Here is a 16,556-nt window from a genome sequence, read left to right on the forward strand (position 1 = left end):
ACACCTGGAAGTGAGGAACTTCATTCAGTTTGGGGTGAAAGTGGTTTTTACACTTGGGTTTTTCTACTGTTAACATACTGAATGAATAAGAATTTTCTTTTGCTCATTTAAGACCATATGTAAGAGAATTAATTAGCACCCATGTAATTAGCATCAGTTATTAAAATGTAAGAGCACTAAAAATACCAACCAAGGTCCTTTGTTTGGCCTTTAAAATTTTAAGAGGTATAGGCCCTGAAATCTTGTCCAATTGTATCTCTTTCTATGTCCCCACCCGTAGTCTTCGATCTCAGGGCCAGGCCCTCGCTGTGGTCCCCAGATTTAGACTCAGTCGGATGGGGGGCCGTTCTTTCAGCGTGAAAGCTGCACTAATTTGGAACACCCTCCCAGTTGAAGTCCGTCAGTTAGATGATCTGCTGTCTTTCCGGAGAGCTATTAAAACTTTCTTGTTTTAGCTGTTCATTTTAGGTTGTTTCTTTCCTGTTGTGTTATGTTTCTCCTTGTCTCTGCGCCGGGACGCTCCTTGGCTGGAGTAGCTGTGCGCATAATAAATTAATATAACATAACATAACATAACCAGATTTATATAACTACATAGCTCTGTTTTGATGGAAAAGGAATTTAGCAGTAAGCTTGTAGGGCTGATTATTTGAGTGCATTATTTAATTTGTGCAACAGAAATCTATGTGTTCTAGTAAGAAATGTTGTTATATTACATGCACAATATTAATTTTAAAGCAAACACTGTCCCAAATAATTTTTCGGCACAATATTTTCTCAACTGTATGAATCAATAAAACAAGCCCAATACTCCCAATAGGGTTCCAGAGTTGTAATGCCAGAATTTCCATGCTCTGGATATGACAAAAAATAATCTGAAGGCACAGACTTGGTATATGCTTTAATGAAGCCTACTGTACATCAGCCTTTTTCTGAGATCTTTCACTAAAGTTGGTTATGGTTCAGAAGGCACATTTGTTATAAAGTAGACGTGCAGAAATTAAACATCAAAGGAATGTGTGGGGATAAATACAGAATCTTTAGATTTGGTTAGTTTTATTTTATTATGATGTGTGAATGGCAGATTACATTTAGTCCATCTGGATTTGGGCTCGGTGTGCACTTGGACTTGCTACTGTGTGGTAGCATTTATTGATTTTATAGGCAGCATTCAGGTCACTGGGATAAGTTGGGGTAAAAATGTGCTACAGCGCTTTACGGGCTTGGATTGCCTGGACTTGCTTCATAATAATAATAATACTGCCATTTATTAAGCGCGAACAGCTACCTCCAAAGAGGTGTCCCGGCGCTGTAGCAACAGGTGAACAAAGAGTGAATAAATGAAGCTAGGTTGAAAAGCCAGGTTTTGACTGCTTTCCTGAATTGAATTTCAGAGGATATCTGTCGTAAGGAGTTGGGGAGGGAATTCCACAATTTAGACGCCCCAAACGTAAATGATCTGCCACCCAGCCTGGTTTTCTTCACTCGAGGGGTGCAGAGTAAATTCTGAAAGCAGGATCTCAAAACACTTAACTGCGTGTAAACACCCAACCTCTGTTTCAGATACGCAGGGCATGATCCGTGAAATGCCTGGAAGGCGAGTGTCAGGTCCTTAAATTTAATTCTCTTGGCTACATGTAGCCAGTGTAGGTCTCTAATATGCGGAGAGATGTGTTGCCGAAAAGGAACATATTTGATTAATCTCACAGCCGCATTTTGGACCATCTGGAGTTTCTTTACAAGGTAGGCTGGTAAGCCAGTGTAAAGGCCATTAGCATAGTCCTGGCGGGCAGTTAATGTAGCGTGTATTACAGTCCTGCGGCTGCTCTCTGGCAGCAATTTAATAAATTTCCGCAGGTTTCTCATGCTACGAAAATAGGTAGCTGTGACCTGCTGAATTTGAGCCGAGAAGGATAGTTCAACCTGCCATTTTACACCCAGATTGTTTGCCTGGCCCGCAGGTGGACCCATTTCCTCAGGCCACCAGAGGGCGGCCGGCGGTGGCTGGGATTTGCCAAAAAACATCACTTCGGTTTTGTCGGCATTCAACTTAAGTTTATTGTTATTCATCCAGCCCGCAATGTCCTTTAAGCAGCCTTTGAAGCACTTAAGAGTCTTCAGTCTGATCCTTAAATGGGAAGACCAGCTGGGTGTCGTCGGCGTAAGAAATCGCCTTCACTGCCCAGTTGGCTTTCAAAGTAAATAACGGGGCCAAGTATATATTAAATAGGAGCGGGCTAAGGGCCGACACTTGCGGCACCCCGCACCACAAAGGCTTGCGAGTGGACTGATGTGGTTGTATGGCCACCCTTTGAGAGCGCCGGTCGAGGAAGGACTTCAGCCAGGCCAAAGCGGAGCCAGTAACCCCGCTGGCTAGAAGGCGCTGAGTCAGTATTACGTGGTCCACAGTCTCGAATGCTGCAGAGAGATCCAGGAGCACCAGCATAGCTGAGGCTCCTGAGTCCAATGCCATTCTAATTGAATCAGCTACCTCCAGTAATGCAGTTTCTATACTGAACCCTGCACGAAAGCCAGATTGGGTATCGGGCAGGATATAGTTATTTTCAATGAAGTTGGTCAATTGCCGCTGCACTACCTTTTCTAGTATTTTTGCAGGGGCAGGTAACAGAGAAATAGGTCTGTAGCTGTTCAGGTCCCCCAAATCCAAATTTGGTTTCTTTTTTAGGGGAAGTAGCATGCTTCCATAAACCAGGGAAAGAGCCAGAGGAAAGAGAGACATTCCAGATTGTAGACAGCACATGGCTCGTGGGATTGGCCAACTCTTTCCACAATTTAGGGGGGCATGGGTCTTCTGGTGAGCCAGACTTGCATCCCTGGATCACTGCATCCTCCTGCGAGATGGGGGCAAAGGCGGAGAAGAGAGACAAGGTTGCATGCCTAACTGCCACGTCGGATTTGGATGTAGTGGTAGTGGCTGCAAAAGAGTTATAAACGTTGCTGATTTTATCATTGAAAAAGATTGAAATTCTCTGGCACAGTGCCGTCGATGACTGGGCATCAATAACCAGCTCACGGGGTTTGAGGAAGGAGTTGACCACAAAGATGGCTTTTACCGGTTTATCAGAAGAGTCAATATACTTGGCAATGTGATCTCTTCTTGCCTCCCTCATGAGTTTATGCATAGCCTTTAAGGATTTCTTATAAATCATTTTGGCAGAGGCGTCATAATCCACCCTACAGGAACGTTCCAAGCGCTTGCACTTACCTTTCATAGCCCTAAGTGACTCCGAGAACCATGGGGCTGAGGGGGTTTTCCTCTTGGATCTAGTAACTCTCGCTGGTGCCGACGACTCTACTGCGGCGGCAATCCAGTCGTGAAGGGCCAGAGTGTCTACATTAGGGTCATGGGATAGGGGCGGTTGGCTAGCTAATAAAATCGGGTTCAAGTATGCAGCTGTCAGCTTTTTCCAATTCCTCTTTAAAAGTATCTGGCACTTTCAGATACGTCTGGCTTAGCCAGATTAAAAGAGAAAGGAATGAGAAAATGGTCTGACCAAACCACCTGGTATGGCTCTTAAATTTTCATGGACGAGATATTGGAGAATATCAGGTCAATGGTATGGCCAGCTTTGTGGGTAGGGAATTTCACAAATTGGGGCAGATTTGCACCTTCCGTCAAGGAGACCATCTGCATTGCTGGGACACAAGTGGGTCATTTATGTGCAAATTAAAATCCCCTAATACCGTAAAATTATTAGAGGATAGAAGGTATTTCTGTGCAATGAAGTTGCATAATTCCAGGTGTATATCAGGTGGACAGTCAGGAGGCCTATATATCAGCAGGCTTGAGAAGGAGGTAGAGGGGCCAGTACGGATACAGAAATTAAGGCCCTCAACCATGTCCATATTCCCCAATGCTGAAGAGGCTATGTCCCCGGAGTCTTTAAAGACAATCGCTACTCCGCCTCCCCTTTTGTCTCCCGCCCTAATAACGCAGCATAGTTTAAACCCGGAGACCTCTTTTTACCCCTTGTGCCAATTTTACCTTGTAGCAGAGAATTGTACCACCATCTGGTTCGTTTTTCTCATTCCCTGTTCCAGAGGATTCTGACTTGGATCTAAACCTTTTCTCTGTTCAAGTAGGATCATCGGTAGTATAGTTGCGGTTATTAGTTTGTGGACATGTGTTACTTGGTGTGTTCCCACAGATATTTACAGATGTGGGTGTGTTCCATCTAAAGGACTGGTATGTGGTTCAGGTCTTAATATAATTGCAGCTGGTGTCTTGTTGGAGTCCACAGTATCCCTTTTAAATTAGACTAGCTACGGGTATTTATTGGGTGGGTGCTGGTTTACTGTTGTGGTGTCTTAGAAGTGTATTTTGTTTTATGCAGAGTGGAATGCTGTTGTGAGCTTGATGACTTTCAACTGTTTGGTTCCCTTGAACTGTACTGTTTATTGTTTTGTTTAGAACAATGGAGAGCTTGGTAATATTTGATTACATGGAGTATCTGAGTTGTGTTGTGTTTTCTGTCATATGTATTATGCTTCATTTTGTCCATTACCTAGTGGAACTTACTCCTATGTGCACATTGAATAGGTGCAGCTATAGTAAGTACGCCTAGTTATGTTTGTCGTTTATCCGGTATGCTGCTTGAAGCTCGTTAATAATACAATTCCAGATTGGTACTCAAAAAACTGTGGATTCTATTTGTATTCATCAGTAATTAATTTAGGGTGAGTTTAAGCTCGACCAATAATACAGCAAGCATGTTTGGGCCCAACACAAACGTTCCCAACCTCTGTTGCTGACTCCATGGCTAGTGAGTTTCTGGATGTTGCCGACATCTACAGATTTCAATGGTGTCACTATTTCTCTAGAACCCTTTCTTTGTGCTAGTATTCGATTTTTGAGCACTTTTGCTGCTGACCTAACATTAGTGTGAGAGCTTTCATGCACCCATTACCTGTCCTTTAATACACATACACTACATGCCATACCAACTGATTGCATCTAGTGCAGGGTTGTCCATGATGTACTGACCTCTCCGTTTGTAGAACTGATTTCACACGCTGGATCGATTACTATGCATTTTTAGCAGTTTGCAAAACGTGAGATCTTATGGTTTGAATATATAACATGGTTTTCCCCCAGATGTATTCACCTACATATTTTCGGCATATACTTCGTGCTTGTTAATCCATTATCGATTAATAATCCTTGCTGGTGAAACACGTGGTGCCTCTCATCAGCCTAACACTACAGTTCCATACTTTTTAACGACGATGGACAAATTGAGACCCAATCACTCTAACATCGTTATTTTTTCATTGTTTTTTGCAGTTTCATTCTAATTTAATTAAGTTCCCTTTGTGAGTACACTAACAACAAAAATCTTGTATATTTTGTGTTTGTGTGTGAACACAACTAGGTTAGAAATGTTTGCTCTTGATAGTTTGTATTCACACGTATTTTTCTATTTTTCAGCAACGAAGTGATGGTTGAGTTTTTGAACTGCACCAAGCAGAGTGGTAACAAAGAGCAAGCAGTTAAGCTTGTTCAGCTGGCAGCCAACTTTGGTTTGCCATCTGCAGGCACCCTAGCGGAAAAAGTAATGCAAGATTTCTCTCTGTCCGAGGAACAAAGGTAAGCCCACTGTTTTGTTGCTAGTATTGTTCAGTTTTCCCAGATTTGCAGTTGGGGATTGAACTAAAACAGTGGAATGTGCCAATTAAGAAAGCATGTTTGCAGGGAGAAGGACTTGTTAAGAGATGTCTTACATTTTATTTGATAGTTCAGTCCATGTAAATGACTCCCATATTGACTACAAATAAATATTTAGCAGTGTCTGTTCTACATACGTTTAAGTTGCATCTTGAAGTTAGGCTTCTCTCATCAATATGCTTAACGTTTTCCTTAACTTTGACTGTGAAACCTCCGAACACATCATAATCGGAACCACTATCTCAAGCTTTATAACAAATGTATTTTTTAACTGTGTGTGATAATTGCCTTCCATGGATAGGTAATGTGCATTAAATTGTGTTTTGATCCCTCACATGTAACTTCATGTTGGTGAATGTGGCTTTGTTAGACACCATACTGGGGGTCATAATTTGAACATTGGAAGGTAGGAGGTTCGAAAGAAAGAAAGTTAAAAAAACAAAATTGCACTTGTTTGGCTGATGTTTAAATGGCAGGCTAGTGAAACCAGTCGCACAGAAAACTGATATTGCAGATCATGGTCACATCGTAAATATGTATTAGTTTTGTTATTTTTAGAAGAAAGTAACATAAACATAGACGGGAATTAAAACATTTGATGATCTTAAAAGCTAGATAATCTGCTGTGGAAACTGGATGTGGCTCTATATGTGACAAAGAGGGAAGTGCTGGACAAATTGGTGGTGATGCACTGCTCGGGCTGTGCTAGGCTCTGTGTAAACACCCAGGATACATACTTATGTTTCTAGCTCACCAAGCTGTCATCTGCCAAGTCCATTTTCTGTGTCTACAAAGGCTACTCTTGTGAAAACTCAATTCAACTAGACAACAACTAAAAATACTCCAAATCGCAGAACAAACTTTTCTTAACCAGTGCAGAAACACAAAAAAACCACAGGATTTTACCATTGGAAACGTTCATCAGTGCATTACAACGCATAATGAAATGCCACCAAACATTAAAATCAGTGCAACGTTTGTCATTCAGCTCCTTTTCTTGTTTTGCGTGTTTCTGCATCAACCTGCCACCTCTCATGTCTCCCATGTTTGACCGATGCTAGAAGTGGAGACAATGGCCTTACCATTTACAGAGATAATGATGAAATGTGACCTCCTATTACTGGCACTGGAGTGGATGAAAATGACAATCTCCTCGCTACCCAAAACTGGCTACACAAGCAAGGGTCCCTCCCAAGTAAAGTCTAGCATATTTTAAGAATGCCAAGAGTCTCTGTGCTCCAGTCAGTGGTGACTAGTGGTACAGTAACCAGTTTTCAGGCAGGTCACAGATTAAATTTTCTAGATACAGTTAAGGTTCCTACTGGTCTCTGGCTTTGAAAATTGCGGTGGGCATATGCAGTAAAGAGTCAGTACAACTCTTGTGTCCATCATGGGCTACCTATCTTTATGGATTCCTATTACAAACTATGAATTGTGTTTGAACTTTTCCTCCGATTCAGACCAGGAGGAAGAAAAACAAGATGTCTCATTCACCAACCGCCAGCCCTTGAACGAAGACCTCAGTAAAGGCTGCTAGTATTGAAGTCAACGACGCCAAGCTTCTGAGGCGGAGGTAGAAAAAATATATAAGCCTTCTCCCAACAACTTGGCCTACATCAAGGGTCATGTCCCAGCATACTCACTTGTCGCCTATACAGCACGCAAGCGGTTTTCTGCTGAGACAATGTGCAAAGCTTCCCTCCCTATAAAGGAGAGCAAGTGGCTGGACATTGCTGGTAAGAGGTTGGAGGTAGGGAGCGCTATTCACTGGAGGATAGCCAACTCAGTCGGCCTCCTTTTCGACTATGACACGGCTTAGTGGAACGAGATGTGTAGGAAAGTGCCCCTTTTTGCATGGTTACCCCTCACTTTTAGCCTGACATCTGATGAAACCTAACTTGATGTCTGCTGGGTCCCTGCCATTCTGATGGATACATCTGCCAGTGGATTCCTCACCTTGTGAATATCCCCTGCGCCAGCATTCCACGGAATTTTTCTTCCCCAGCACTCCACGTCGACGTGGGCGACGTCATAATACATAGGCTCCGCTCGCGACTCCGTATGACGTCACCGGAGCCATAAGAGGCCCACGTCGGCGTGATGACGTCAGTTCCCTTTTTTCCGCGCCGTCGACGCACAATGGTTTTTTCCAGTACTCCTGCTACTTTGTAGTTGTAAGGTGTTTCTGTGGCAAAATTCTGTAATGTCTGCGACGAGGAAGTCGGACTTTAAGCCCTGTAGGGAATGCGGCAGACATATGTCCATGACGGACCCACATGAGGACTGTTTGTGGTGCCTTTCCTCGGACCACGATGTCGAAGACTGTGCATGCTGTAGGAGGATGAATCCTAAAGCATTAAAGGAAAGAAAAGCCAAGCTGTTTATGGAGAAGAGAGGGAGAAAGAAAGAGAAATCGAGGGCGGAGTCGTCGACTTCGAGGTCGTCAAAGTCAAGGAGACATTATAAAAAAAGAAAACACTCTTCACGACGCCAGTCCTCGAAGAGCAGGAAGTCGAGGTCGACTTCACCTCGGCGTCATCGGAGTAAGGACATTTCACCTTCTCCTTCTCCCTCTAAGACTCCGGGTGGTTCTCCGTCTCTGAAGCGGGCTCCAGAGCGTTCACCGGCGCAGTCCCCGGCGCCGTCTCCGGCGTCGTCTCCGGATCGGGTGGAGTCGCATGTTTCGGATCAGGAACGGGAGGAAGAACCGACTCCTGCGCTTGAAGAGTCTATGGCTGCGGTGGAGGACACTACGGCACCGCAGCCAAATACTCCGCAGAGGGATGCAGGTTCAGTGCCTTATCCTCAGTTTCCTGCTCCAGGTACTGATTCTACTCCGTTCTTAAATGCCATGTATGGTATTTTTAATAGGGCGGCCTTCCCATCCGGAGCACCAACTGGTCCCGTGGGTCACATGGCTTATTCGTTGGGGGTGCCGCAGCATTATGCTCAGGCCCCCTTCATGCCCTTTCTGCTGATGGCGCCTTCGTGGCAGTTTCCGTCGCCGTCTGGGGATCCGTCACGGCTTCGGATGGATCGACCTGCTTCAGAGCCTTCCCCGACGCCGATGCCGACCCCATCGGCGCTGCGTCCGGCGCCGCCGACTCCGTCTATGGTGCTGCCGACTCCAACACCTCTGGCTCCACCGACGCTGCGTACGACGTCGTCGACGCCGGCTCCCCGTATTCGATCGAGAAGGGAGGCCCAAAGGGTGTTGGAAGAAGGAAGATACAGAGAAGAGGTGGAGGAAGGTGAGGTGGACACATCCTCTGATGATTTTGAGGGCATACAAGAGGCTAGTGGCCTAGACACCACCCCAGAATGGGAACACACATCGGCAAGATCCTCTCCACCACAAGAACTGGCTCCCTACCATACTGTTATCAAAAAGGCTGCAGAGCTGTTAGATCTACAGTTGCCCTCGGCAGAGTATAAATCGAACTTGTTGACAGAGGTTCTGCACTCTCCTACTTCCACTTCAGAGCCTTTACTGCCCTTTAATGAGGCCATCTTGGAGCCTGTTATGGAGGTATGGCGGAAACCACTTTCTTCTCCGGCGGTTTCCAGACAGGTGACAAGAAGGTATAGGGTGGCGCCTGGGGATCCGGATTTTCTATCTATACACCCGTCTCCAGAGAGCCTAGTTGTGCAGGCATCCTGCTCGAAGCATGCTTTGGGGGCTTTCCCTAAGTCTCCCGCAGATAGTGAGTCTAAGAAGGTGAACCAGGCTGCTAAAAAGACTTTCTCTTCGGGGAGTATTGCATTAAAGTCTTCCAATGCCACGTGCTTGCTGAGGCGTTACGTGCACGCATTGATGGACTCAATGAAGTCTTTGGTCCCTAAGCTGCCGGAGGGCGATAAGGCGTCCTTCTTGGAGGTGGTTTCGGACACTCAGGCCGCAGCCAGACAGGTGATCCAGTCGGGATTGGATACGACGGATTCGGTGGCAAGGATTATGGGCTCGTCCATAGCTGCAAGAAGGCAGGCATGGCTCCGTTCGTCAGGATTCTCCGCGGATGTTCAAGCCACATTCGTGGATTTGCCATTTGATGGGCAGAAGTTGTTTGGTGAAAAGGCAGATTCTGCTCTACAAAGATTTAAAGACAGCAGATTAACAGCAAAGTCATTGGGTCTGCAAGCTCCTGCAAAGGCTTCTGTTTTTAGAAAATTTAGGGGCTTTGGAAGGTCATCTTTTCGCTCCTACCGACAGCCTCAGCAGCAACAGCAGCAGCAACAACAGCAGAATCCCCTCTATAATTCCTATAGAGGGAGACAAAGGGGTCGGCGAGGTTCTGGACGCAACCCCTCTGCTTCTTCCTCCTCCTCTGCTCCCAATGAGGCTTCAGGGAAGCAGCCCTAGATCCCCCATCCCGGATCATGTAAGACCTGTGGGGGGTCGGGTGTCCTACCTTCTACGGGGTTGGAAGTCTGTTACGACAGACCTTTTGGGTTTTGAACCTCGTACAGACTGGGTACGCCCTTCCCTTTCGGGAGTTTCCTCCCCCTTACCCTCCTTGCCAAGGTTACTGCTCAGAGGACCATCTGCTTCTCCTTCAGAAAGAGGTTCTAGCCTTGCTTCAAAAGGGTGCAATAGAGGTGGTTCCGGAGCAGGAAAGGGGTCAAGGATGCTACTCCCGGTATTTCCTGACTCCCAAAAAGGACGGCAGATTGCGTCCGATACTGGACCTCAGAATCTTGAACTTTTACCTGAAACAGGAGAAATTCAAGATGCTGACCCTTGCGCAGGTTCTTCAAGCGTTGCAGCAAGGAGACTGGATGGTGACGCGTACTTCCATGTCCCAATCCTGAAGTCGTACAGGAAGTATCTCCGTTTTACGGTTGGGTCGCAACATTACCAGTTTGCGGACCTCCCGTTTGGTCTTACTACCGCACCTCGAGTCTTCACAAAGGTGATGGCAGTGGTGGCTGCTCATCTCAGGAGGTCGGGGATTCCAGTTTTCCCCTACCTGGACGACTGGCTTCTGAAGGCAGAGTCCCCAGAGATGGTGCAGCATCATCTGCAGGTAACATCTCAGCTGTTATTCGACTTGGGTTTTTCGATCAATGTGCCCAAATCTCACCTGGTGCCCTCTCAACGCAACCTGTTTATAGGGGCGGTACTGAACACTTCTGTGTGTCGACCATTTCCTCCTCCACAAAGAATTCTCGACATTCAGGAGATGGTCCCTTTATTCCACAATGGAGCGGTTGTTCCAGTTCTGAAGGTCCTTCGCCTGCTCGGTCTGTTCGCTTCCTGCAATCTGTTGGTCAACCATGCACGCTGGCACATGAGGGCGCTCCAGTGGTGCCTCCGCAAGCAGTGGTATCAGCACAACGGGGATCTCAGGGAGTCGATCAAGATCTCCAGAGAAGCTGCAGCGGATCTGTCTTGGTGGAGCGTGGAGGGCAATCTATCGCAAGGAAAGCCCTTCCATCTGCCTCCATCGGTGGCCACAGTGATAACGGATGCCTCCACTTTAGGGTGGGGTGCTCATCTGGGGGACCTGGAGATCAAGGGTCTTTGGTCTCCAGAGGAAAGGTTGCTTGACATCAACCTTCTGGAGTTGCGGGCGATTCGTTTGGCGCTCAAGGCCTTCCTCCCTTCTCTTCGCAGTCAGTCGGTTCAAGTCCTGACAGACAACACGACCGCGATGTGGTATGTCAACAAGCAGGGAGGAGTGGGGTCTCTTGGTCTATGCAGAGAGGCCTTACGTCTATGGTCCTGGGCTCAGGACCATCAGATTTGTCTGATGGCAAATCATCTGGCCGGGGTGTTGAACGTACGTGCGGACAGTCTCAGTCGGCAGTTCTCCGCCGACCACGAGTAGGGGCTCCATCCGGAGGTGGTTCGTCACGTCTTTCGGACGTGGGGGACACCTCGGGTGGACCTGTTCGCCGCTCACGAGAATGCGCACTGCCCGTCATTCTGCAGTCTCCAGTTTCCGAGGCAGGGAGCGTTGGGGGACGCGTTTCAGTGGAAGTGGAGCTCACAACTCCTTTACGCGTTTCCTCCCATACCCTTGATTCCTCGGGTTCTGAGGAAGATTCGCCAAGACCGGGCCCAAGTCATATTGATCGCCCCGGATTGGCCAAGAAGGGTGTGGTATACAGATCTTCTCCACCTCTCCTCGTGCCCTCCGCTCCGTCTCCCTCTGAGGGCAGACCTCCTCTCGCAGTCGTAGGGGCAGGTTCTACACCCCCACCTCCAGAGCTTACACCTTCATGCCTGGAGATTGAACGGGGCAACCTGAGTTCTTTCTCTCTCCCACCTGATGTGGTGGACGTTATTTTATCGGCCAGGCGACACTCCACCAAGTCCATTTACTCCTACAGGTGGTCGAAATTTGTAAAGTGGTGTGGAGAGAGGTCCATTGACCCTTTAGAAGCCCATCTTTCTAATGTGCTCCAGTTTTCTCTTTCCTTGGCTCAGCAGAGCTGTGCTGTGGCCACTGTCAAGGGCTATCTTTCGGCCTTATCGGCTTTTCTATGCCTTCCGGATCAGCCGTCGCTGTTTAAATCTCCAGTTGTGCTGAGGTTTATTAAGGGCCTTACAAACATGTTTCCTCCCACTCCTTTTGTAATGCCTCAGTGGGACCTTAATCTTGTTTTAACCTTTCTGATGGGTTCCCCATTTGAGCCTCTACATAGCTGTCCTTTGAGGCTGTTGTCCTTTAACCCCTTGCATGCTCATGACGGAACCACTCCGTCATGAGCCACGGGCGGCATGTGCTCATGACGGAGTGGTTCCGTCATGCTGCGGCCGTTGCGGCCGCTCCGCCCACGCGTCGCTGATTCCCCGCCTGTGCGGGCGAATTAACGAGTGGGCGGAGTTGTGACGGAACCACTCCGTCATGAGCACAGCTCGCCCGTGACTCATGACGGAGTGGTTCCGTCACGAGCATAGCGGCGCCGCGCTCACCCCGCACCCCCCCCCGGCGCCGCGGCGGAATATGCGCCGCGGCGAGGGGGTTAAGGTGGTTTTTCTTGTAGCCATAACCTCGGCAAGGAGGGTGAGTGAACTCCAAGCTCTTAGTTCTAAACCCCCTTTTCTTACTTTACATGCTGAAAGGATGGTTCTCAGGACCAGGGCTGCCTTCCTGCCAAAAGTTGTTACTCCGTTCCATTTGGGGCAGTCTATTACTCTCCCTGTTTTTTATCCACCTCCTCATCCATCCAAAGAGGAGGAAAGACTCCATCGCCTGGACCCGAAGAGGGCTGTGAGTTATTATCTGGACAGGACTAAAGACTTTTGTCTAGATGATCAACTCTTCATTGGCTACGTTGGTCATTCGAAGGGTAGAGCGGTGCACAAGCGCACACTATCGAGATGGATCATCCTTGCCATTAAGATCTGCTACGCCCTGGCTGGTAAGACTCCTCCTGAGGGCATTAGAGCTCATTCGACGAGAGCGAAATCATCTATATCTGCTTTGGCCCGGGGTGTTCCTGTGGCAGATATTTGTAAAGCCGCGACTTGGGCCTCCCTCCATACTTTCGCAAAGCATTATTGCTTGGACTCCGGGATGAGGAGGGAGGGCCACTTTGCGCGCTCTGTGTTGTAAGACTCTCTGATATAAGAAGGTGGACACCCTCCTCCGGGAGTGGGGACTGCTGTAAGAATCTATTCACAAGGTGAGGAATCCACTGGCAGATGTATCCATCGGAAGAACAAGTTACTTACCTTCGGTAACGCTTTTTCTGGTGGATACAGTATCTGCCTGTGGATTCCTCACTGGCCCACCCGCCTCCCCGTTGTCCACCTTTGTATACCATGAAATAGGTCTTGTTCGAAATGCTTGTACATTTGTTGGAAATGCTTGTTTATTTAGCATCCTTTTCCTTTTGTAAACTGTGTATATGTGTTGGTATACTGTATACTGTGTATACTTTGAGTTTGTCGTTGGTTCACCTGTTCACCTCAAAGGCACGGAAAAAATGGGTGGAACTGACGTCATCACGCCGGCGTGGGCTTCTTATGGCTCCGGTGAGGTCATACGGAGTCGCGAGCGAAGCCGATGTATTATGACGTCCCCCACGTCGACGTGGAGTGCTGGGGAAGAAAAATTCCGTGGAATGCTGGCGCAGGGGATATTCACAAGGTGAGGAATCCAAAGGCAGATACTGTATTCACCAGAAAAAGCGTTACCGAAGGTAAGTAACTTGTTCATCAGGTTCCCGGAGCCTGTGTTCTTTCACAAGATGTTACCTTTGTATCCACAATTCGCACATCCCTGGCCACAGGTAAGCCCCTTGTTTTTACCTGTATGCTTGTAGCTTTCTGGGCACTTTGGTTCCCATCTGGCTAATCCCGCACAGCGGATGTAAGCGCTGTCGCGGGCTGGGATCTCACTCATTGCCGCCATTCTTCGAACAGCCCACAGGCCACGCCCACGGACGTGAGGCCACACCCCTTTCTCCGCATTCTATAAGAATGTGTATATCTTGGACGCACAGCGGACGAGCGCAGCGGGCGCGCCATCAGCGCGCCGAAGGCGCGCCTAAGGCAAGCCCATCCGCGCCCTGACGGGCTCCAGGGCACGCCATGCTACAGGGCGGATCACCTACTCCCGTGAAGAGCTGCTGGCCACTAACAACGGCCAGGGCCACCTGTATGAGTCATCACGCAATCGAGCCCAGAGACTGGGGCTACTAGTCAACCGCTCTACCATTCTTGATAACGCCACTTCGACTTCTGTCGGCTCCATTACTCATACTGGAGAGGTGTAGCTCACTGGTTAGAGGCGGCTGACCCGTAAGCAGAGAATCGGCCAGGGACCAGGGTTCAATTCCCGACGCGGCAGGGTTGTGGACCAGGGTCTAAACGGACTCGATAATTCTCGCCTCGGTACCTACTCTAACCAGGAACACACTCGGCAACTCTGGGCATTAAGCTTGCCTCATCTCTACAACGGCCCCCCACAGACGCCGGGGATGCCTGGTTTCACCTTGGAGATACCCAGAAAGGGACCATCTCACAGGGAAAACCAGGACGGGTTCCCCAGCGGTCTTCAGCGCCAGGATACTCCATGGAGTCACAGTGCGCTTTACAAGTACACCCACATTTACATTTACATTTTACATTTACAGCGTCCGACTCTTGTCCCCATTCCCTGTCTATAGCTTATCTAAACACCCGCTCCATGGTGAAACACAACCTGGACCTCTTTCTTTTACTAGGCGAGGATAATCTCGACATTCTCTTACTTACCGAGACTTGGCTCACCCAAGACTCTGCCCCAGATATCATAGCAGCACTGCCACCAAACTACCGTATCATTCACGCTGACCGTGGATCCGGCAAACCTGGCGGGAGAGTGGCAGCAATCTTCCGCCACGACCTGAGCGTCACCGCCTTGACCTGCCTGAATCTCTCAGACACTGAAAACTTGGTTCTAAAAATTGATACTTCCTACACAACTATGTCATGTGTCCTTCTTTACAGACCCCCTAACAACATGCCGTCCTTCCCTTTAGCGCTCAGTGAACAAATTGCCAACCTAGCCATTGATCATGCCAGGATTCTCCTGGTGGGGGACCTTAACTACTGGTTCAACGATCCTCTGGAAGGTCCTCAGTCGCGTGAACTCACTGAGCTTCTTACAAATCTAAACTTCGAACAACATGTACAATCACCAACTCACTGTAAAGGCCACATTCTGGACCAGGTCTGGACCAACTCTCTTCTAGTTACGACCCCGGTCACCTTTCCATGTCTATGGTCAGATCATCTTCTTATCAAATTTAATCTCATCCATCCCCCTAAAAATTCCACCGCCACAGCTATGGGTGGAAGAACTAGGAACTGGAATTCCCTAGACAGGCCAGAATTCCTACAAACTCTTGCTACCTCCATTCCCTCCCACAACCCTGATATCAATATAGCAGAAAACAATCTTTCTCTCTGGCTGCAATCAGCCAGCGACGCCCATGCTCCGTACAAGACGATCAAATTGGCCCGACGCGCCAATGCCCAAAAATGGTTCTCTCCTGACTTAAAAGCAAAAAAACTGGCCCTTCGACAACTTGAGCGACGTTGGCGTCGCAACTATGCCCTTGGCGCCAAAACTCGATACATCTCTGCCAGGAAGGACTACATGAAATCTATTCTAGTTACTAAAACTGCTTACTTTTCCTCCCGTATAACCAACTCAACCAATAAATCTAAGGACATCTTTTCTATTCTTAATGAATTAAACAACCTTGACAATGTTCGGCCCAGTTTGCCCCCGACCCAGGTTCTTTGCAATTCACTGAACGTTTTTTTTACAGAGAAAATCACGGCCATCAAAGCCAGTATTCCACAAACCTCAAGTCCTCTCCTTTCTGTTCCAAGCCCCAACACTATCGACTTACTTAGCAGTTGCCCCCCCATCACCCCAGAATTATTCCAGGAATTACTGGTAAGAGTAAAATCTGGCACTCCATCTGACAGATGTCCTCCTTATATCTTGAAAGACTGCCTATCAGTTATTCCGGCTCCTGCCTGTACCCTTCTAAACAACTCTTTGGCCACTGGACTAGTCCCCCTCGCATTCAAAGAAGCTATCGTAATACCCCTTCTGTAGAAACCGGGTGCAGACCCGACCTGCAATGCAAATTATCATCCAATCTCCCTTCTTCCCTTCCTTGCAAAGGTGTTGGAGGGTCATGTCGCCACCTGCCTGTCCAACTTCATAGAGACATCAAACTACCTTGATCCACATCAGGCGGGCTTTCGTCCAGCCCATTCAACAGAGGCGGTGGTAGTGACAGTAATGGACACCCTTAGGGACTGCGCAGACAATCGCATTCCACAGGCTCTAGTGCTCTTGGATCTGTCAGCCGCATTTGACACGGTCGATCACACCATCTTGATCGACCGTGTCTCTCA

General features: G+C 47.9%; 1 protein-coding gene across 1 annotated transcript in view; it reads left to right on the top strand.

Annotated features, from left to right (window-relative positions):
• PTCD3 (pentatricopeptide repeat domain 3) overlaps window positions 1-16,556 on the top strand; it is a 367,594-nt gene that overhangs the window by 342,924 nt on the left and 8,114 nt on the right. The window contains exon 23 of the mRNA XM_085642617.1: window positions 5,450-5,608. Within this exon, the coding sequence (XP_085498743.1) occupies window positions 5,450-5,608 (159 nt within the window). The remainder of the gene's footprint in view (window positions 1-5,449; window positions 5,609-16,556) is intronic.

Source organism: Triturus cristatus, chromosome 2_2, assembly GCF_964204655.1.
Source record: "Triturus cristatus chromosome 2_2, aTriCri1.1, whole genome shotgun sequence".
NCBI classification, from domain to species: domain Eukaryota; kingdom Metazoa; phylum Chordata; class Amphibia; order Caudata; family Salamandridae; genus Triturus; species Triturus cristatus.